We start from the raw sequence: 23,012 nt of genomic DNA, 5'->3' as shown, positions 1-23,012 counted from the left end.
ATAATCTTTACTCTCATTAGTCCATTGCATGTTGTTCAGAAAAACATTTTCAAATGTGTTTTATGAAGCGAAATATAGGCATTACAATGCACGCACTGAAAGAAAAATGAAAGATGGAATTATAATGTGAGAGGATGTGGAAGGCTCAAAAGGGATCATGAGAAATAATTGATTAAAAAGGATAGTTTTGGGTCCGGGGTAGCAGAAAATGGACATAGAGTAACTTCTGTTTGATGTCCTTGGAGTTCTGCGTTAGATCTGAACTTCTTTTTCTTTCTGCAGGGTGAGGCTACAATAAAGAAGATGCTGGCTTTCTGGTGGCCTTTGGCCTTGATACTAGCTACTCAGCGAATCAGCAGACCCATAGTCAATTTGTTTGTGTCTCGTGATCTGGGAGGAAGTCGAACAGCCACAGAGGTGAGTTTATTTTAGTGCATTAGGACTATAAGATATAGGAGCAGAATTAGGCCTTTTGGCCTATTGAGTCTGCTCCGCCATTTCATTCATGGCTGAGCCATTTCCCACTCAGCCCCAATCTCGTGCCTTCTCACCATAACCCTTCATGCTCTGACTAATAATTTATACAAAGTAAGTTCAGAAATCAGATTTACAGGGACAATATCCAAATGAAAGATTGGATACATTTATACCAAGCACCCCCTCATCTTCACCTCGACTCTCCCACCACTGTGGTTCCTTGATATATGGAAGTGCATCACAGAGCCCTGTATTTTGTGCTGCTGCTCTTAAATGAAATGCAAACCATTTTACGTTATTGTAATTACTTTGATTTCTGTTTTTAAAATGTATTTGATAAATTATTGATTAATAATAATTCCATTCTTTAAATAAAGCATTAATAAAAAGAAGCTTTGATTTTCATTTGCAACCAAAATGTTTCATAGGAATGTTCACTTGAATAATGACCACCTTTGCAGAGAAAGCAGTAAATAGATCACTTTATACTTGAGTAAGCAAAGTGAAGTTCTTTAATTCTTAATGTGATGTCACTTGTACATGTTGTCATTGTGCCATAAATGATGAACAGCTCTTCGATCCATTATTCTCTATACAAAGATTACTCAATCATTCATGACACTTGTATCCCCTGTAAGCAGACTTAACATTGTCATTGTTCTATTCGTACATGTGATTAAAATTTTAAATGACAGAGCGATCACTGATAATAGAAGCCAGTTAATTGAATTGTTTTCTTTTCTTTTTCAATCTTTTTATTGAATTTCATATATAAGGAAAACATAACATAATAATGAATAGGTTATAAGTGCAATAGACTTGAGATCGCATTAATAATAAGATAACAATATCCTATTAAATATCAACAACAAAAAAATAGTATATTAATCAATCAAGTCTATAATAATTATATATGAAAAAAATAAAAATAATCATCAAAAAAAGAAAAAAAAATTAAAAATACAAGAAAAAATATATATTAAAAAAAACACTAAACTAAACTAACATGGGCAATAATAACAGTTTATATGTATATGATAGTGTCAAAAACTCCGAAACTCCATACCTGAACAAGAATAAACAGAGAGAAGGTCTGGGAGAGGTCAAATTAATTCATATGAAAATGTCGGATGAACGGTCCCCAAGTTTCTTCAAATTTAATTGATGAGTCAAAAATAGTGCTTCTAATTTTTTCCAAGCTCAGATAAGAAATAGTTTGAGAGAGCCACTGAAATGTAGTAGGAGGATTTACTTCTTTCCAATTTTGTAATATAGACCTTCTGGCCATTAATGTTACAAAAGCAATCATTCGTCTAATTGAAGGGGAAAACCGATTACCATCCTCATTTGGTATACCAAAAATTGCAGTAATAAAATGAGGTTGTAAATCGATATTCCAAATTGAGGAAATGGTAGCAAATATGTCCTTCCAATAGTTATGTAAAGTGGGAGATGACCAAAACATATGGGTCAATGAAGCCACATCTGAATGACATCTGTCACATTGAGGGTTAATATGAGAATAGAATCGAGCAAGCTTATCTTTAGACATATGAGCTCTATGTACGACCTTAAATTGTATTGAAGCATGTTTAGCACATATAGAAGAAGAATTAACCATTTGTAAAATTTTTTCCCATTTTTCTGTTGATATATTATATTGAAGTTCTTTTTCCCATTCTTGTTGAATTCTACCTGATATTTCTGGTTGTATCTTCATAATCATATTATAAATAAAAGCCACTAATCCCTTCTGACAAGGATTTAAGGTAAAAATCAAATCTGAGAAATCCATTGAAGTTGAATTGGGGAAAGATGGTAGAACTTTATGTAAAAAATTTCTGATTTGTAAATATCTAAAAAAATTAGATTTAGGTAACTTAAATTTGTTGGGAAGTTGGTCGAAAGACATCAAATTACCTTCAAAAAAAAAGATCACGAAAACATTTTATACCTTTCCTTTTCCATATGCTAAAAGCTTGATCTGTCAAAGAAGGTTTGAAAAAAAAAATTAAGTTAGACAGGGCTATCAAGAACAAAGTTTTTCAGAGTAAAAAACTGAAACCAAATTCGTAATGTATGTTTGACAACAGGATTAGGTATCTGTTTATTGAATTTAACTAAATCAGTAGGAAGAGAAGAACCAAGAACGGAGAATAGAGAATATCCCTGTACCTCATTGCATTCTAAATTTACCCACTGTGGGCACAATGGTGAATTCAAATCTAATTTCCAGTATATTAGGTTACGAATATTATTCGCCCAATAGTAAAATCTAAAGTTAGGTAAAGCTAAACCACCATCTTTTTTAGATTTTTGTAATTGCCTTTTACTTAACCTGGGGTTTTTATTTTACCACACAAATGAAGAAATTTTTGAATCAATATTATCAAAAAAAGATTTAGGAATAAAAATTGGTAAAGCTTGAAATAAATATAAAAATTTCGGTAAAATCATCATTTTAATAGCATTAATCCGAACAACTAATGATAAGGATAGGGGAGACCATCTTGTAGTAAGTTGTTGAATTTGATGGAGCATAGGTAAAAAGTTCAGTCTAAATAAATCTTTATATTTCTTGGTAATTTTCATACCTAAATAGATAAAGTTATCAGTAACAACTTCAAATGGTATCCAATCATTCAATAAAGTTTGCGCGTTTAAAGGGAATAAATCACTCTTATCCAAGTTTAGTTTATAACCAGAAAAACTACCAAATTGAGCCAACAAGGATAAAATAGCGGGAATAGACCTGTCAGGATCAGAAATATATAACAACAAGTCATCAGCATAAAGTGATAACTTGTATAACTTCTCATTATGGGTAATACCAAAAATATTAGGAGATTCACGAATAGCAATGGCTAAAGGTTCTAATGCGATATTAAATAATAAAGGACTTAAGGGACAACCTTGTCTCGTACCACGAGATAATTGAAAAAAAGAGGATCTGTAATTATTTGTAAGAACAGAAGCAACAGGTTTATAATATATTAGTTTGATCCATGATATAAAATTAGGACTAAAATTAAAATATCTCAAAGCATTAAATAAGTATGTCCATTCAACTCTATCAAAAGCTTTTTCAGCATCTAATGAAATCACACATCCTGGGATTATGGGTGATGAAGTATAAATTATATTAATCAATTTTCTAACATTAAAAAAGGAATACCGATTCCTAATAAAACCAGTTTGGTTTTCTGAAATAATCTGTGATAGTACCTTTTCTAACCTAATGGCTAAAATTTTTGTAAGAATCTTAGAGTCTACATTTAATAGTGATATTGGGCAATAAGATGCACATAAAGTAGGATCCTTATCTTTTTTAAGAATTAGAGAAATAGTAGCTTCATAAAAAGATTGAGGTAATCTCTTCTTAGCAAATGCATCATTAAAGATTTCACATAACCAAGGGGAAAGCAAAGAAGAAAAAGTTTTTAAAAATTCTATAATATAACCATCAGGACCAGGAGCTTTCCCTGAATTCATTAATGAGATAGCCTCTCCTATTTCAGCCATAGAGATAGTAGCATTGAACAAGCTACGATCTTCATCTGTCAGTTTGGGAATATTCAAATTGTTTAAAATATTATCCATCATGGACAGATCGCCATCAAATTCTGATTGATATAAAGATTTATAAAAATCTTGAAAAGTGTTATTGATTTCTTTATAATCAGTAGTTAGATTACCGTCTTGTTTGCGAATTTTAATAATTTGTCGCTTAGTCGAAATAACTTTTAATTGATTAGCTAACAGTTTACCAGTTCGATCACTATGGATATAAAATTGAGCCCTGGTCCTAATTAATTGATTCTCAATTGAAGAAGATAATAATAAGCTATGCTCCATTTGAAGCTCAACTCCCTTCTTATAAAGTTCTTTGGTAGGAGTCACGGAATAAATCTTATCAATTTCTTTAATTTTATCCACTAATAAAGCAATATCTAAATATCTTTGTTTTCTTTTACCAATGGAATATCAGATAATTTGTCCACAGATAAAAGCCTTAAAAGAGTCCCAAAGTATTCCTCTGTCAATCTCTTCAGTACAGTTTGTTGAGAAAAACAAGTCGATTTGCTGTTTTATGTAGGTGATAAATTCTGGGTCTTGAAGCAAAGTAGCGTTAAGTCTCCAAGATCTAGTATTATTGGAAAAGTCTGAAATCTTGATAGATAACTTCAAAGGTGCATGATCCGAAATAGTAATAGAATCATATTTACAACCAGTAACATCCGTTAATAAACGATGATCAATAAGGAAATAATCAATTCTAGAATAACTGTGATATACATGTGAAAAAAATGAAAATTCTTTATCTTTAGGGTTCAAAAACCGCCATATTTCAGTAATTCCCGAATCAACCATAAAAGAATTAATAAGTAAGGCTGATCTATTCGGAAGAATTCGGATAGGTTTAGATCTATCCATCAAAGGATTCAGACAACAATTGAAATCTCCACCCATTATCAACATATATTCATTTAGATTAGGAAGGGAAGTAAATAAACGTTTAAAAAATTCAGGGCAGTCAAAGTTTCGAGCATAAGTATTAACTAGAACCACTTTTCAATTAAAAAGTGAACCAGTTATCAACAAAAATCTGCCCTGTGGATCAGAAATAATTTCATGATGTGTAAACGAAATTGAGGGGTCTATAAAAATAGACACACCCCTAATTTTGGCGGTACAATTCGAGTGAAATTGTTGACCCTCCAGAACCTAAAAAAGCGTTGATTAACGCCCTCCTAATATGGGTCTCCTGTGCAAAAATAATATTAGTGTTTAGTCTATTGAATACTTTAAATATTTTTTTACGTTTAATCGGATGATTTAAACCATTAGTATTCCAAGAGATAAAGTTAATAGACTTATCCATCATGCCAATATTAGTTGTGTATATCATAAAAGGTTAAAAAGACACATAACCCATAATTCAGGAAGAAGGAAAAATGATTCAGGAGCAACCGGAGAACATGACACCTCAACAATATTAATAATTTAAAGTCGGCCCATAAACTAAAAGCAAAAAAATAAAAAGCAAAAGCGTGAAAAAAGATCCCTACCCCCTCCCCCAACCCCTCGAAAAAGAGCCAAGCGGCAGGCGCACAAACTAATACTAATATTACCCCCATTTTCAAGATGGCAACTCCATGAAAAGAAAGAAAAGAGAAACTATATAACAGCCAGATATAAATACAGGGTTGTAAAAAGAAAGAATATATATCAATCAAAATGAAAAAATAATATAAAAAAGCAAAAAATCATTAATAAAAAAGGATAACCATTGAAATTTAAAGTAGTGTAATATGCCTTTAAAAAAAGATTCCATGTTCAAATATAAGAAAATGACGTTTCAAAAACAGAGACTTATGGGAAGAAGAAACGACATTTTGAAAGGACCATATTACAGAATATAAATGTAAATTCGCCAATCTTTTTTTTTAAAAAAAGTCATCAAAATAAGATTAAAAAAAGATTCAATAACCACTACAATATATATAAAAAAAGGTCCAAAAATTCAAGACATTCGTCCCATTCTCAAATACAGGCAAATAAACGCTTACAGAAAGCAAAGTCTTATGGGAAAAAGAAACGACATCTTAAAAAATAAATCATTATTACAAAATCTTAACGTGTATATCTAATCCAGAGGAAAAAAAACTTAATTATAAAAAAGCATTATAGTAAAATTAAAAGAGCACCTGTAAATCATGATAATAAAAAAAAACCAGGTCTACAGACCAAAGTAAAAAGCTATACCGCAGCTTCATAAGTTAAAGCCTAAAAGCGGAATGGCGTCTTCTCTCCAAAAATTCTTCAACATAATACATAGTTCAACTTGTACTAGAAGACCGATGTTCTTCAATGAATTTCTTCGCTTCTTCCGGAGTATTAAAGAAGCGCTTACTGTCATCACTCAACGTAATTCTGAGATTCGCTGGGTATCTTAAAGCTTGTTTAAGTCCAATCGAATGAATCTCTGCCATCACCGGTTTAAAAGCGATTCTCGCCCTCATCACCTCGAATGAATAATCCTCAACAATACGAAACTTGTTGTTTTTATGAGAAATCATACCTTTCTGACGAGCTAATCGAATTAGAAGCTCTTTCTCCCGAGGATAATGGAGACGGACAATCACAGCTCGTGGCTTGTCTCTCGCAGCCGAAAATCTCGGAACTCTGTGGGCACAGTCAATAGTAGGTTTAACCCGCAAAGCGTCCTTGCCAAAAATTTCCCACAATAAGTTAGAGAAATATTCAGTTAAGTCACCAGACTCAACATTTTCGGGAAATCCAATAATACGCAAGTTCTGTCTGCGAGATCGGTTTTCAAGATCGGTGATTATAAACTTATTCTGCTCCACTATTTTAGCGGTCGATCGTACCTTCTCCTCCAAAGTTTTGATTGTACGTATTTTTTCACAAATTATCTTGTCAAGAGCCGCAAACTTTTCTTCATGCCGTTCAATATCTGCTGCCAGCGATTGAAGCTTGGTATCAAATGATCTAACGACTTCTTCAAGCTCAGACATTTTCGCAGTAAGTTTATTTTCCAGACTTGCAAGTTTAGTTTCCAGTTTAGTATCCAGAAGACTGGAGATTGCATCGAGAGATATAGGGTCTTTAGACGATTTCTTAGGTACAGACATTTTAAGTTTGAAAAAATTAAATCAAGTATTCTTTTAAAAAAGAAATAAATCGTAAATATCAACCCATGTAGTTAGGTACGAAAAGATTTGATTAAAGGGTGATTATAGCTTAAAAAATGAAGAGCGCCTAAAAGGCAGATGTCTACGTCGCCATCTTGAAACTCCACCCCCCAATTGAACTGTTTTAGTATTTAGAAAATACACATCTTGCTGTTACTCTCTTGCAATTGTTAATTAAATTTATACCGCTCAGAAATGGGTCCTTCAGCAATCTATGTTCATACTGATTATCATCTGTCTTAGCTACCCACTAAATACTTATAAATGGGATTAGGTATGCACGTAATCCCTTTTATGAGTACTTGGTGAATAGCCTTCTATGTCTTGGCAGTTTAAGAGTTTGCCCATATATTTCTTTGATGTAAGAGTCTCTGCCTCCAGAACTTTATCAGACAATTTGTTCCAGATCACCCTTTCCCTCAAATTCGCTCCAAAACTTTTATAACTTCCCTTAAATCTATGCCCTCTGGTTTTATCACAAACAAGAGAAATTCTGCAGATGCTGAAAATCCAAGCAATGCACACAAAATGCTGGAGGAACTCAGCAGGCCAGAGTATAGATGACATTTCGGGCTGAGACCCTTCCAAAGCTCTGTGCCAATTTGGAGCCTCCCTGTGCATGGTCCCAAGTGACAGAAAGCAAACTCCGAAAGAGCTTCATGTTCACAATATATTGACATCATTCCAATGGTCAAGATGGCAACTGTGCACATTGCTCCCATAGTCAACATCTTCTGGATCGACCAGGAAACTATTTATTTCACTTCTGTATTCCATCTCAAATGTGTTTCTGGAACTGTTGGAGTCTAAGGGTCCTGGCCTGAAACTTCGACTATACTTTTTCTCCACAGATGCTGCCTGGCCAGCTGAGTTCCTCCAGCATTTTGTGCGTGTGTTGCCCTCTGGTTTTAGATACCTTATGAGGAAAGGTTCCTTACTATCCATTTTTTTATGTGCCTCGCAATTTTATATACTGAAATTGAGCCTCCTGTCTTCTCCTCCACTCCAAAGAAAACAAACCCAGCCTATCCAGTCTCCCCATATAATTGAAATTTTCTTCCCCAGGCAATATCCTGGCAAATCTCTTCAGAAACCTCTTCTATACAACCATGTTTTCCTTATAACGTGGCAAACAAAGCTGTACATAATACTTCAATTGAGATCTACTGTATGTTTTACAAAGTTGCATCATGACTGCTAGGCTCCTCGATTCTTTTGCTCTGGCTAATGAAGGCCAGAATTCAGAATGCTTTCTTCACCATTTTCCTATGTTGCTACCTTTGGGGATTCATGAACTGTCACACCAAGGTCCCTTTATTCATTGATATTCACCAAATCCTATTTATGTGATGTGTCCTACCTTTATTGTGCCTCCCAAAATGCATCATCTTACACCTCTACAGATTAAATTGCGTCTACTATTGCTCGGCCTAACTGAGCAGTTGATCAATATCATTTTATGATCCAAAAATATTCACTATCAATGCCACAAATTTTCATGTCGAACTTCATATTCTTACCTCCTATGTTTGTATCTAAATTGCTAATTTGTATGACAATTAGTAAGTGTTTCAGCAGTCATCTGCATGGTACAAACACTTGTCTTATCACAAAAGGAATCCTCCAATGTCACTTCATGTCTCCAAGCTGACTTGGGGCCTACATCAATATGCTTTGTTACTTGTTCATAAAACTCATTCCTATTAATCAAACAGGAGTACTCATCAACAAAGTGCTGACTGTCTCTGATCTTCCACTGACCGACCCCTGTCCTCGCAATGAACATTAATCCTGCCCCTCTGCACTTTTTCTACTAACTTCCCCACCATTGATATTAGACTCACTGGCCTCTGATGAACTGGATTATCACCATTGTCCTTCTGGACTAAAGCTACCGTATAGGATGTCCTGGGAAGTTACTTGCGGCCAGTGAAGATTTAAGCTCAACTTTTATTTTTCTTTTGTAAGTGTACTTTGAGGAAAAATAATTGAATAATCAATTCAAAAAGGATAACATTAAATAAAAGGGAAGTCTGCAGGAAATAAGGAAAAATAGATCCTGATTTTGGTATTCATGGTATTTGCCCTAAAACAGCTGATTTACTGATAATTGGAGACTCTGCACATGAAGGGTTTGTATTAATGGCTTTGTGTGGCTACAATTGCATACAAAATAGACTGTACTCAAACACAAAAAAATTGCACTTGCTGTTTTAAGAAGAAGCACACTGTTTAACAAGAGGAATGTCATGATCCTTTGTTATTTCCTTTTGAAAGAGACCAAAGCATAGAAAACATTTTTGCAGTTGGCAGGAGGGCAGTGGCAGATTGACATAGTACTGCAAATAGAAATGCAAACATCCTCCATTGAAATAAGGGAATTGCCTTTGGAGAAACTTGCTAAAATGCTGATGAGATTTTGACCTGCAATTCTTTCAAACTTACTTGATACTGATAATATCAACGCAATTATTAATTGGCAACTAATGGTCGTTATTCCAAAGCAAATTCCTTCATTGCTTTCCACATGCAATCTAGGAACCAGCAAGTCAACAGAAAATTAGGTAATGTGGTTAACAGCTAATCTGCTATCATCAATTTAATGCTCATGATCAAACCAAATATTATTCTGTATGAGAAAGTTATACAAATAAATTCCTGTGAGCTTACTAACATTTGATTCTGTTTTTTTTTTATTTTAAGGCCGTTGCAGTTCTGACAGCAACTTACCCAGTTGGTCACATGCCTTATGGCTGGTTGACTGAGCTTCGAGCAGTTTATCCTGCTTTTGACAAGGTAATGCTAAGCACAGCATATGCATGGACAGTTGATTGATGATGACAAGGAAGAAACCTCATATCACTGTTAGATTCACAAAAATCTGGTTCTGATGTATGTACCCAATGTGCATTGATGATTCTTTAGACATTAGCACTTTTCAGCCAGTTAATCTTATATGCATATTCAATCTTAGCATACTTAATAAAAGAATTCAATTTGTCCATTGACTCCATTTCATGATATTTAGAAATAAATTATTATTCATTATAATACTGCAATGTTTAAATAAATAAATAAACAAACAAACCAACCGACAAATAGATCAATTAATTGATAAATATATTAATAAATTAATAAATCAACAGATAGATAAATATATAGATGAATAAATAAATTAATTAATTGCCTGTCTTTAAATCTGAAATTTCCAGAGTTGTCTTATTTGAACTGTGGCTTGTAAATTCTGTTACTGAACATGAAACTTTAATGCATCATGCAGTAGGACTTGGTTGAAAGTTCTGTTATTGTTATGAACACACACGAGTCTTCAGTAATTGCTTATGGTGCACATATGCATGTACAGTGATGTCAGAGAATTAAGACTTGCTTCTTGATGACTCGAAGGCCCATCAGATGCTGCTGCAAGCATGGCGATTTATGATTTAGCAGGATGGGTTGGTCCTCGAGGATGCTACTGATGTGGATTGTGTATATTTCAACATTACACAGTACAGTAGTGTAGAGTTTAACACTATGTTTTACAGCACCAGCTATAAGATTGAATTGCCGCCACTGTCTTTAAGGAGTTTGTACCACAAAGTCTGCCCGTGACCACATGGGTTTCTTCTGGGAACTCCCACATTCCAAAGACATTTAGTTAGGGTTAGTGAGTTGTTGGCATGCTATTTTGATGCTGGAAGCATGGTGACACTTGTGGGATGCCCCCAGCTCAATCCTCACTGATTTGATTTGTTGCAAACAGCACATTTCACTGTATGTACGTGTGACAAATTAATCTTTATATTTTATTATAAGGCTTGAAGTACTTGAGAAAGTGAATAATGCGATATTTCTTCCCACACTGATACAATGTGCATTAAACTGCAGTCATCAATATTAGCTGCCCACTCTACCAACCTTTATTTGTCCATTTCTGGTTAAAGCCTTCAGGCACAGAGCGCATGCTTCTTCCCCTGAGCACCCATCATGTCCTGTCCTTTATTCATAGCCATTTGAACTGTACACAGCGTAGACACTGCCAGTATTGCTGTGGTACAGTATACAACAATGTGGTCTGATGAGTTCAATTAATGTATGAATGGGTTGGCAGTATTGGTGCAGTAATTATTTTACCAGTGAGCTGACTAGGGATGGTGGGGGGAGGGGACCATTATGTGATCATAACACACAGACGTTTTCACAAAAGTGTCAACTGCTTAGTAGCGTCTCCAATGGACAGGATGGTAGGAAGCCACAGAGGTTTGGAGACTTGGCCAGCTCCATCATGGACACAACCCTCCTCACCATCAAGGACACCTTCAAGAAACAGTGCCTCACCATTAAGGGCTCTCACTTTCTGGGGCACACTCTCTTTTCAATGTTAACAACAGCGAGGAGGAACAGGAGCCTGAAGACTCTACGCAATGATTCAGCAATAGTTTCTTCCCCTCTGCCAAGAGACTCGTGAATGGTCCATGAGCGCTACCTCATTATTCCTTTTACTCTGCACTATTGATGTTGTAATTTATAATAATTGTATGCCCTGGCACTGTAATGCTCCTGCAAAACCACAAACTGCACATCAAAGATGTAATGTTGAGGCTTTATAAAGCACTGGTGAGGCCTCACTAGGAGAATGCTGAGCAGTTTTAGGCCTCTTACATAACAAAGGATGTGCTGACATTGAGGAGGACTCAGAAAAATGATTCTGGGGTTGAAAGGCTTGTCATATGAGAAGTGTGTGTTGGCTCTGGGCTTTTACACACTGGAATTCAGAAGAATGAGGGGTGACCTCTTTGGAATCTATCAAATGTTGAATGACCTTGATAGAGTGGATGTTGAGAGGATGTTTCCTGTGATGGAAGGATCTAAGACCAGTGGACCTCAGAATTGAGGGGTGTCCTTTTAGCATGGAAATGAGGAGGAGTGTCTTTAGCCAGAGAGTAGTGAATCTGTGGAATCCATTGCCAGAGGTGACTGTGGAAGCCAAGTCATTGGGTACATTTAAGGCAGAGGTTGATAGATTCTTGATTGGTCAGGGCATGAAGGGATATGGGGAGAAGGCAGGAGATTGGGACTGAGAGGGAACAGCCATGATGAAATGGCAGAGCAAACTCAATGGGCCAAATAGCCTAATTCTGCTCCTGTATCTTCTGGTCTTATAAGACAGTGATGATAAATCTGACTGTGATTGTAATGTCCCTTAAGGAGAGGGGCAGTAAGATTTGAGTGCATCTGTACAGGAAAGGAGGAATTGCTGATCTTTGTGATGAGTTAAAAGCTGGAAACACTCTAAACAGGTTTCTACATCTATCAAAGTCATTAAATTGTCTTGTATAAATACTGAAAATTATTTAGTAATGCTGTAATGGAATTTTTATCTAAAAATAATAATTGATTCTGATTATGATACAGGTTGCATGAAAAAATTGATAACAAAATTCTTATACCAGTTGTTAAAATTGTAATCTTTATTGGGATTGTTATTTTCACTTCGTCATTTATTTATGAAAGTAATTATGAAAATGATTAATTCAGCCAGCATTTTGTAATATAAACTTTAGGCATTGTAAAAAATGGCAGCTCAAATTGTTTGTCATTACGAACTATTGAATCATTTGCAAGCTAATTGATGACAGTTTAAAAAAATATAATATTATGATACCAGCAACTATTATTTTTAATTTATTACAGAACAATCCCAGCAATAAACTTGGAAACATCATCAATAAATCACACATCAAGAGATTTACTTTTACCTGCTTGGCTATCTCTGTCACAGTGAGTACAGAGCTTCTGGACCAAAGTTATTTTGATAGTTTATGATAATTAATTTGATTCTCTTTAATTCATTCCATTTTTTCCTACAGTAAATACTAATGGACATGCTTAATTTGTTAAAAAGTTAGGCTAGAAGTTTAAAAGTGGGTGTAAATTGTGTCATGTGCTGCAATTGCAAAATCAGCAAGAAACGAAAGAATACCAGACAAATCTATCAAGTAACTGGAAAGGCAAATGGAATCTTGGCCTTTATTGCAAAGGGAATTCAGTATAAAAGTACTTAGGTCTCACTGTAAATGCGTTGGGAGCATTGGTGAAATTATACCTGAAATACTGTGCGCCATTGTGATCTGCTAATTTAAGGAGGATATGCTTGTTCTGAAGGCTGTTCAAAAGAAGTTTCACTAGATTAATTCTCAAGTTGACAGGGGTTCTGTTAGCAGGAATGATTTAACAAGTTGGAATTACATGCATTTGTGTTTAGAAGGGTGATGGGTGACCTCATTAAAACATGCAAGATTTTGAGGGGGTTTTAGATATTGAGGTATTTCCTGCAGTGGGAAATTCAGAAATACACTAGGGTGCATTTTTTTTCATAAGGAAGAAGTCTTCCTGTTTGTGATGGAGATGAGAAGCAATTTCTTCTGAGGCTCTCAAATCTTTAGAATAGGGAATGTAGAAAAGAATAAGGGTTATAGAGCTGAGGCCCAGAGCAGCTGTTATTTTATTAAATAGCGAAGCAAGTTTAAGGAATCATTTAGTTTACAGCTGCTTATATTACTCACAAACTTTAGTTTGTATTGTTATGCAAACTGTTGGTAAATTAAAGCCATCAGTGATAGGCCTGTGCCCTTCTCTGTGGTGCAAAATTGAAGTAAGCTTCTACACTATTTTCATGTTACTGAATATAAAAATACTGTATCAGATCTTCAACATATCAAAATACCCCAGAGCCCTCACATGAACTCGAATTGTGTTAAATCATTTAAGGAAGTAATGATGTTGGTTTGGTCAAAGTGGTAGGCTTAAATGACTATCTTTAAGGAGCAAACTTTTAGTAGAGGGGATTCAGGAAAAACATCCAAAGCATTGTCCCTTGACAGTTAAAAGCCTTGCTGTCAGTAATAGAGCAAATTAGAGATCTGCTTTTGTCTGGAATCAGAGAAGCCATAGAGTGCTACAGTGCAGAAACAAGCCCTTCAGCCCATCTAGTCCATGCCAGCCTGGTTTTCTACATAGTCACATCTACCTGCAACAGGACCATAGCCATCCATACCACTCTTGTCCATGTACCTATCCAAACTTCTCTGAAGTGTTACAGTTGAATCCACATCTGCCACTTCCGCTGGCAGTTCATTCCACACTTGCGTCACCCCTTCAGGTTCCCCCTAAATATTTCAGCTTTTACCCTAAACCTGCAACCTGTACTTCCAGTCTCACCCAACCTGAGGGGGTGAGAACCTGCTTTGAGAGTTATATGACTGAAGGAAATTACACGGGTGGGATGGAGTATTGCTTAACTGGAGGTCTTGTAGGTCAGTGAGCACTCTAGTAATGGCAGAAAATTACTTGGTCTATGCTAGCTTTTGGCCTTCAGAGTTTTGGATGATCTTAAGTTTACAGAAGTGAGATGGAGATGGCCTGCCAATGGCCTTCTCATTTGGATGTAGAAGTTCCTGCAGTTCTGTTTCATATAGAGGAAAGGAATTATCACAGACATTTTGTCCAGTAATTATCATTAAATCAGCATCAGTCAAACACCTGCTCATTTTGCATTCACATTTGTGGATGTTTGTTGTGTACAAGTTGGCTGTCATATCTCCAGCTTTATAATTTTGTATTGATTGGTTTTAAAGCCCTTTGGGAAGCTTTGGAAGAGGTGAAATGTGCTTTATAAATGTCAACACAAATAAAAATCCTGGAGGAACTTAGCAGGCAAGGCAGCATCTATGGAAAAGAGATATCATGTATCATTATAAATGTCTTATGATTTTCTTTCATAAAGAGATGGAACCTAAAATGTTACTTGCTCTAGATGCCTGTATCCTCTGTTATTTAAAGAAGGAAACTTGAAGAAGTGGAGGTTGATCGGTTTTTGAATAGTAAGGGTGTCAAAGGTTATGGAGAGAAAGCAGGAGAATGGAGTTGAGAGAGTTTACAACTCAGCCATTAAGTTGAGACAAATGGCCTAATTTGTCTACATCTAATGGTCTTATGAATTGACTGGAGATATCCAGTTCTTATTAAAAATCTTGGATAAAGATAAAAGTAATATAGAACAAGGGATCTTTGAGTCTACAGTTTAATACATTGAGAGTATGCAGGGCAAGCTTTTCATTATACCTCAGTATATGTGACAATAAGAAACCAATTTCAGCTGGGCATTAGGAAAGTGGATGTCTGTAGCCTTTTAGAAGCAAAAATCGTCTGACTAATATGACTGAAGTAACAGAGGTGGCGGATAAGGATGGTGTGATTAATGTGCTTGTAAATTGTGATCAATAATTCCTTGACAATGTTGTTACATAATAGATGTTAACAATATTAAAATTCATAGGATACAGCAGTTTGCCCACAGGTTTAGCTAAGACATAAAATACCAAAATAATGGTGAACAGTTGTTTTTTCTGACTAGAGGGAGATTTATAATGGATTTCCTCAAAAGTCAACACCACGACCACTGTCACTTTTGATATATATTAATGATCTGGACTTGGAGATGCAAGCTGTAACTTTTAGGCTTTCAGATGAACAGAACTTAGAAATGTGGTAATCAAATAAGATGCATAGTATCGATCAAAAGACAACATTTACTCAGAAAGTGACATTTTTAATTTCAACTAAATGTGATTAGTTGGTAGGTAGAACCAAAGACAATAAGAACTGAATGACTCAATCTGAAAAGACCCGTAAGAGCAGCTGCGGTATATTTGAAGATGATGAAGAGAATGAGTATTTGTAAATCTATTAACAAATGAGACAACAAAAAGAAATGATGTTATGTTCAAACATCTAAAACAGTAGTTAGGCAGCTGGAGTGTTCTGGAGTATTTAGTCAAGGTTTTAGGGAGGATGCAGAAACTAACTGGAAGAAATGGGCTAGCATTTCTGTGGATTTTGCAGAATATCTGGGCATTCTCCTTGGAGCAAAGAAGAGTGAGTGGAGAATTAGTAGAAATTGTGATGTCCTGATGGAATAACTAACAAAATTCCATTGTCATTGGAGAAGGGTTTGTAATCAAAGGATGGAGATTTAAGATGATTGGCAAAAGAAAAAAATGAAACAGTTTTATTTAGCAAAATATTCTGGTCTGAAAGGAACCATCTGCAAACAGAAACTGATCCAATAGTAACATTTCAAAGTGAACTAGATAAAGAGGCAAAGAACGTGAATAAAACCAATTTGATAAGCTATCAGACAAATGTTTATTACATAAACTAATGAGTATTGAGTGCAATTCTGGTCACACAACATTAAGGAAAGATGTTACTAAACTGGAAAGAATGGGGAAGAGATTCGCAAGGATGTACTAGAACTGAAAGGTTTTGAGTTGTAAGGAAAAGCTGGATAGTTTGGGTCTTTGATCCCTGGCTCTTCTTATAGAACTTTATAAAACAGGAGGGGCTTAGATATTGTGAATGGTAACAGTCTTTTTCCTATCTAGTGGTGCCTAAGACTTTTGCACAGCTCTATATATTATGCTTTTACAGTTACCAAATAACACTTAATACTAACCTAATTCAAAGCAAAGTACTCTTAATTCCATTTCCCAACCACCTTCCTAATCTATGCCATATACAGTACTGTGCAAAAGTCTTAAGCACTATATATGTGTGTGTGTGTGTGTGTGTGTGTGTGTGTGTAAAATCACAGTAGATTTACTTAGGCTTTTTTGATACTGATCAACAGAAAAAGACAGTTTTTTTGTGCCGAAGTGAAAACAGATCTCTACAAATTGATCTAAATTAATGACAGATATAAAACACAGAAAAAATTGATTTCATAAGTACTGTATTCACCTGCCTTTAATATGACACACCAAATTATCACTGGTGCAGCCAGCTGGTTTTAGAAATCACATAATTTGTTAAATGGTGATCTGTTTTGGAGACATGCAGTCAAGTTGTTTCAATTGATTGTAGTAAAAAAAAACCTATATCTGGAAGGTCCAAATGCTGGTGAGTTGGTATCCCAGCAAAAACTACAGCACGAAGACAAAAGAATATTCCAAGCACTTTAGTGAAAAGGTTATTAAAAAGCACAAGTTAGGAGATGGATACAAAGAGAAAGCTGTTGAAAAAATTCTGGTGAAATCTTGGCTAGAGTTTGCTAGAAGGCATGTTGGAGCCTCTGAAGTCAGCTGGAAGAAAGTTCTATGGTCTAATGAAACCAAAATTGAGCTTTTTGACCATCAGACTAAGGCTATGTTTGTTGCAAGCCAAACACTGCACATCATCAAAGACACACCATTCCTACTGTGAAGCATGGTGGAGGCTGCATCACGCTGTGGGGATGCTTCACACCAGCAGGCCCTAGAAGGCTTGTGAAGGTAGAGGGTAAAATGAATGCAGCAAAGTACAGGGAAATCCTGGAGGAAAACCTGATGCAGTCTGCAAGAGGTAACCATACAAAGTAACCATTCTTTCCCCTGAGCCATCAAAGTCTCTGCAATGGCCACAACATCGTAGCTCCAAGTACTGATGCACACTCTAAGCTCATCCGCTTTGTTCACAATACTCCTTGCATTAAAATAGACACATCTCAAACCATCAGTCAGAGTGCATCCCTTCTCTATCACCTGTTCTCCCTCTCGCATTGTCTCCAAGCTTTCTCTATTTGTGAGCCAATCGCCTCTTCCTCTGTCTCTTCAGTTTGGTTCCCATCCCCCAGCAATTCTAGTTTAAACTCTCCCCAATAGCCTTTGCTAACCTCCCTGCCAGGATATTGGTCCCCTTGGGATTCAAGTGCAACCCATCCTTTTTGTACAGGTCATGCTTGCCCCAAAAGAAATCCCAATGATCCAGAAATCTGAATCTCTGCTCTCTGCACCAATCTCTCAGCCGTGCATTCATCCTCCACCTCATTCGATTCCTATAGTCACGGTCATGTGGCACAGGCAGTAATCCTGAGATTATTACCTTTCAGGTCCTGCTTCTTAACTTCCATCCTAACTCCATGTAGTCTCCTTTTAGGACCTCCTCCCTTTTCCTACCTATGTTGTTGGTACCAATATGTACCACGACCTCTGGCTGTTCTTCTTCCCACTTCAGGGTATCGTGGTCATAGTCAGAAACACCCCAGACCCTGGCACCTGGGGACAAGCTACCATCCGTGTTTCTTTCCTGCGTCCACAGAATCGTCTGTCTGGCCCTCCAACTATAGAGTCCCCTATCACTGCTGCCATCCTCTTCCTTTCCCTACCCTTCTGAGCCACAGGGCCGGACTCTGTGCCAGAGGCGCGGCCACTGTTGCTTCCCCCAGGTAGACTGTCACCATCCAACAGTACTCAAACAGTACTTATTGTCAAGGGGGGCAGCCACAGGGGTAGTCTGTAGCATCTGACTCTTGCCCTTCCCGCTCCTGACTGTTACCCACTTATCTGTCTCCCAAGGTACTTGCCTATAGCTCCCATCACCTACTCACTCTCCCTGACCAGACAAAGGTCATCGAGCTGCATCTCCAGTTCCCTAACATACAAATACTTTGTCACCAAACAATTGATACCAGAGTGTACAATCATCGCAGTGATATTTGTTTCTGTGTTTCGCGCTCCCTGAAGTACAAATCAAAGTAAATGTAATAAAAATTTAAATTATAAATCATAATTAGAAAATAGAAAAGGGAAAGTTCGGGAGTGCAAGTCAGGTCTGGATATTTGGAAGGTACGGCCCAGATCCGGGTCAGGATCTGTTCAGCAGTCTTATCACAGTTGGAAAGAAGCTGTTCCCATATCTGGCCGTACATATCTTCATGCTCCTGAACCTTCTCCTGGAGGGAACTGGGACAAAAAGTGTGTTGGCTGGGTGGGACTTATCCTTGGTTATCCTGGCAGCACTGCTCCGACAGCGTGTGGTGTAAAGTGAGTCCAAGGATGGAAGATTTGTTTGTGTGATGTGCTGGGCTAGGTTCACGATCTTCTGCAGCTTCTTCTGGTCTTGGACAGGACAACTTCCATACTAGGTTGTGATGCACCCTAGAAGAATGCTTTCTACGGTGCACCTATTAAAAATTAGTGAGGGTTTTAGGGGACAGGCCAAATTTCTTCAGCTTTCTCAGGAAGTAAAGGCGCCGGTGGGCCTTCTTGGCAGTGGACTCTGCTTGGTTAGACCAAGTCAGGTTATTTGTGATATTCACCCCAAGGAACTTAAAGCTTTTGACCTGTTCCACCTGCGCACCGCCGATGTAGATGGGATCTTGCCGTCTGCTGCTCCTTTTGAAGTCACCACCCAATTCCTTCGTCTTGCTGACGTCGAGGGATAGGTTATTGTCTTCGCACCATGCCACCAGGTTCTTATTTTCCTCTCTGTACTCAGACTCATCATTACCCAAGATGCGGCCTACAATTGTGGTGTCATCAGCAAACTTATATATTGAGTTTGATGGAAACTTGGCTACACAATCATGGGTGTACAGTGAGTACAACGTGGTCCCTAAGGAGCAGCAGCTCAACGCCCCTGGCGCAGATGTGGCCGTCCAAGAGGCTGGGAGGTCTCCAGGACTTCCCACATCTGACACTGAGCACAGAACACTGGTCTCACACACATACTTCCTGTCTGTGTTCTACACAGATAACCTACTTCGCCTCAACCCGTTATTACTGAAGCCCCGTTGAACAAAAACCTTCCTACTCTGTCTCCCTCTACTCCGTCATCTGCTCTATAAAGTATTCTCCTTTTAAACTCTTCTCGCTGTTCTACCTGGCTGACGTCCACGCACTTCTGCAGTCGTGCCCCAATCTAACTGCTGAAGAAATAACCTTTAAAAATCTGAGGGAGGAACTAATACAATGCTGAGAGGAAGTTTCTTCTTGTTGTGGAGGCTTGAAGAAGGGGGAACAATCAGGATATTTAAGAGTGGGATGAAGAAAAATGTCTACTCAATTGTACATAATGAGAACTCTGCAGCACAGAGAGCCTGTGGATGCTCGAATGTTAGTACTTTCAATAGATTTGAACACTAGGGTAATTGAAGGAAATGGATATCAGATGGCAAAGTGAATAAGATTTGAGAGTGAATTGGTGGAGCAGATTTGAGAGACCATGCAACCATAGCATGCTTCTATTCACATAATCGTACAGCTTTTTCAGTCAGCACAGGCATGGCAGGCTACATCATAGTATGAAGTGGTCATTCTCTAAATCAGCTGACAAACGAGGAGGGACATGTTCATATGACATGATTCATCTCTGTGCTGTGAGCTGACGTATCTTTTCAACGAGTCATAGGATAAACTAGGCAACACCTGACTTATGACTTACTTTTTCATTATCCACTGTCTACCTCCACTGTATGGCAAAGTCAAGAATGGACGAGGATCAGATTTAATTGAAATCTGCTTAGGGTGCTGGAAAATGTGATGACATTTTGTTTTCTTTTGTTCCGATGAAATGCAGAATTTTGTATGTAGAATAAAGGATAACGGGATGTTGGTAACATATTAGCAAGGATTAAGGATTGAATAGTCAACAGAAAAAGCGAGATTTATTTCCAGATTAGTAAAATATTAATGGTTTCGTTCCTTATGGATCAATATTGCATCTCAACCATGTCCAATTTATACCAATGACTTCGATCAGGAGTTCTATGTGCCATTTTTATGCCATGGACCAATGCCATTAAGCAAAGGGTCTGTGGAGCCAGGGTTGGGAACCCCTGACACATAAGATGAAGAAGAAGATAACATATCCAAATTATAAATAGAGAACGCTGGAAATACTCACTGGAAATTCCTCAGAGATCATCAATGAAGAGAGAAACATTTCATTTGAATAGATTTTCAGGTTTTGAGAGTAAGTACCATAACTGATAAGATGCTGAGAAACTGTTTAATCTACCTGCAGAGGTTTGAACGATGTAGCAAAGAACCAGGACATTTGGGAGTAAGACAAAGAAAGACTAGTTTTACAATCTTTTCTGAATGAGGCTACTGAGACATTTTTCAGAATTAATAAACTGCCGCAAACTGTACGTATGTATTCATAGATATAAACAAATTTGTCAGCCTTAATATCTATCAGAATTACCTGTCTGGAATCTTTGAACACAGATTTTTATCTGTTGCTTAAAGATTGTAGCAGCTGCTTGAAAAATGAACCGAAACCGCTGAGAGATCGAATGGGGGAATTAACACCATGTGACGCACTTCCAAATAACTGAGTTCTTAGGCAAAAAAGTAAATTTAATTCTTTATTGTGAAACCAGCAAGACCAGCAATCTTATATAGCAATTTTTAAAATAAACTAACAAAACTAGTATTGTGATAGTGAAATTAACAAGATTAGCAATAACAGAATTAGCGAAATAAGCGTTCAACAAAATGTATCCATCCCTACTAAGTCTCTCACTAACTAAACTAACAGCACAAAGGGTGAACATGTGACTATGCTCACAGAACCCATAATAAAAACAGGCAGCACAAAATACAATACAGACAGAAAATAGATACATACATGGCTCCTACAGAGATTTTATATGATAATAATACTATTGTCTGTATTACCAAATGATATATAATTTGCACATTTGCTGCCCTTGTACAAATATGTGAAGTAAAATCTGAATGGTGGAAATGATCTGCAGTTTGGGCAGTATATCTGGAGAAAGAAATAGTTTCAGATCAATGATATTTTGCTAGAACTTGGAAAAAATGGAGATCTAACAAACAGCAAGGAAAGGGAAAAAAGGTGAAAAGAGTATGTGGGAAGACCCACGATCTCCTGGGAGAGAGATGAAGTGGCAAAAAGAATAGTAGAGGAGCACCAAAGAAGATAGTATAGGATAATGAATAGCAGAAAGTAATCGGGGAGATAATATAAATTCAAAAGGTTAATTAATTACCTGAAATTACTGGGAGAAGAAAAGGAATTGAGTATGCATGTGCTATTAAGGATAATTAGTTGCAATGGTTGACCTCTGTTGAGACCAGTAGATTGTAATGTGCACTATTGGAAGTTGAAATGTTGTTAGGATGAACTTTACTGGAATAATGTAAGACAGGAATGACAGAAGTGAATGACAGGATCTGGGTGGAGAATTGTGCTGATTTAAGCAATCCAAATTCAAATTGTATTTCAGGTTTTTGCCAGTGGAAAAAAAGATGGTTTTAAAGTGCAGTTAAGATCGTAATCGTATACTTGTGGGTCTCAGCATATAGTTTACAACTTGTGTTAATCAAGGCCAAAGTAAAACACTTTTTTGTTCTTGGTTCAGACATGATGTAAACTCATGGATTCATGTAGATGGAGAAAGTTGGTGGAAAGAAAATGATATTAAAATACCACAGGTTTGACAGGATTGGTAATGAATTTAGAAAAGCTATGAGCCTTCTCCCATTTCTCACTTCTTGAATGCTTCACAGGATGTTATCCAAATAGGCACATGGCAATTTGGCAGCACGGTTTAAGTGCCAGGCTCCCAATGTAAACTTTAGTTGGCTTGGACCTCAGATTCATCTGAATGAGCAGTGCACATTTGCAAGGAATAAAAATGCTCCATCCAAAAATTAGAGTAATCTTCAAATCTGGGTGGAGCAATGTTACTGGGAGGTGTCGTGGTTTCTCGTGCCCCACAAATGACCAGGAGACGCAGAAGATTTTTCAAGAAGTATTAAACTTTAATTTGCAAATCAAAGCTGACACAGTCATTGAGCTAATCGCTGACTGCCCTTGTACATTGCATTTTTTATAGCAATCTCCTGGTTTAGTTGTATTAGCATATCCAATCGGTCTACAATGTCTACACAGTTGCGTATCACCAGTAGATCCGCCATTATTGTTTCTACCCATTGACTTAATCATGTTCTAGTCTACATCTCTTAG

The 23,012-nt window shown here is 36.9% G+C and overlaps 1 protein-coding gene across 5 annotated transcripts in view; it reads left to right on the top strand.

The window, feature by feature from the left end:
* Positions 1 to 23,012, top strand: part of LOC132378342 (progressive ankylosis protein homolog B-like) — a 137,593-nt gene that overhangs the window by 75,526 nt on the left and 39,055 nt on the right. For all 5 annotated transcript variants that reach the window (XM_059945173.1, XM_059945175.1, XM_059945172.1 and 2 more), the window contains 3 exons: positions 283 to 417; positions 9,897 to 9,989; positions 12,888 to 12,974. In XM_059945173.1, the coding sequence (XP_059801156.1) occupies positions 283 to 417; positions 9,897 to 9,989; positions 12,888 to 12,974 (315 nt within the window). The remainder of the gene's footprint in view (positions 1 to 282; positions 418 to 9,896; positions 9,990 to 12,887; positions 12,975 to 23,012) is intronic.

This window comes from Hypanus sabinus, chromosome 20 (assembly GCF_030144855.1).
Source record: "Hypanus sabinus isolate sHypSab1 chromosome 20, sHypSab1.hap1, whole genome shotgun sequence".
Taxonomy (NCBI): Eukaryota; Metazoa; Chordata; class Chondrichthyes; order Myliobatiformes; family Dasyatidae; genus Hypanus; species Hypanus sabinus.
Note: the sequence above shows the minus strand (reverse complement) of the source record. Positions and strands in the feature narration are given on the sequence as shown.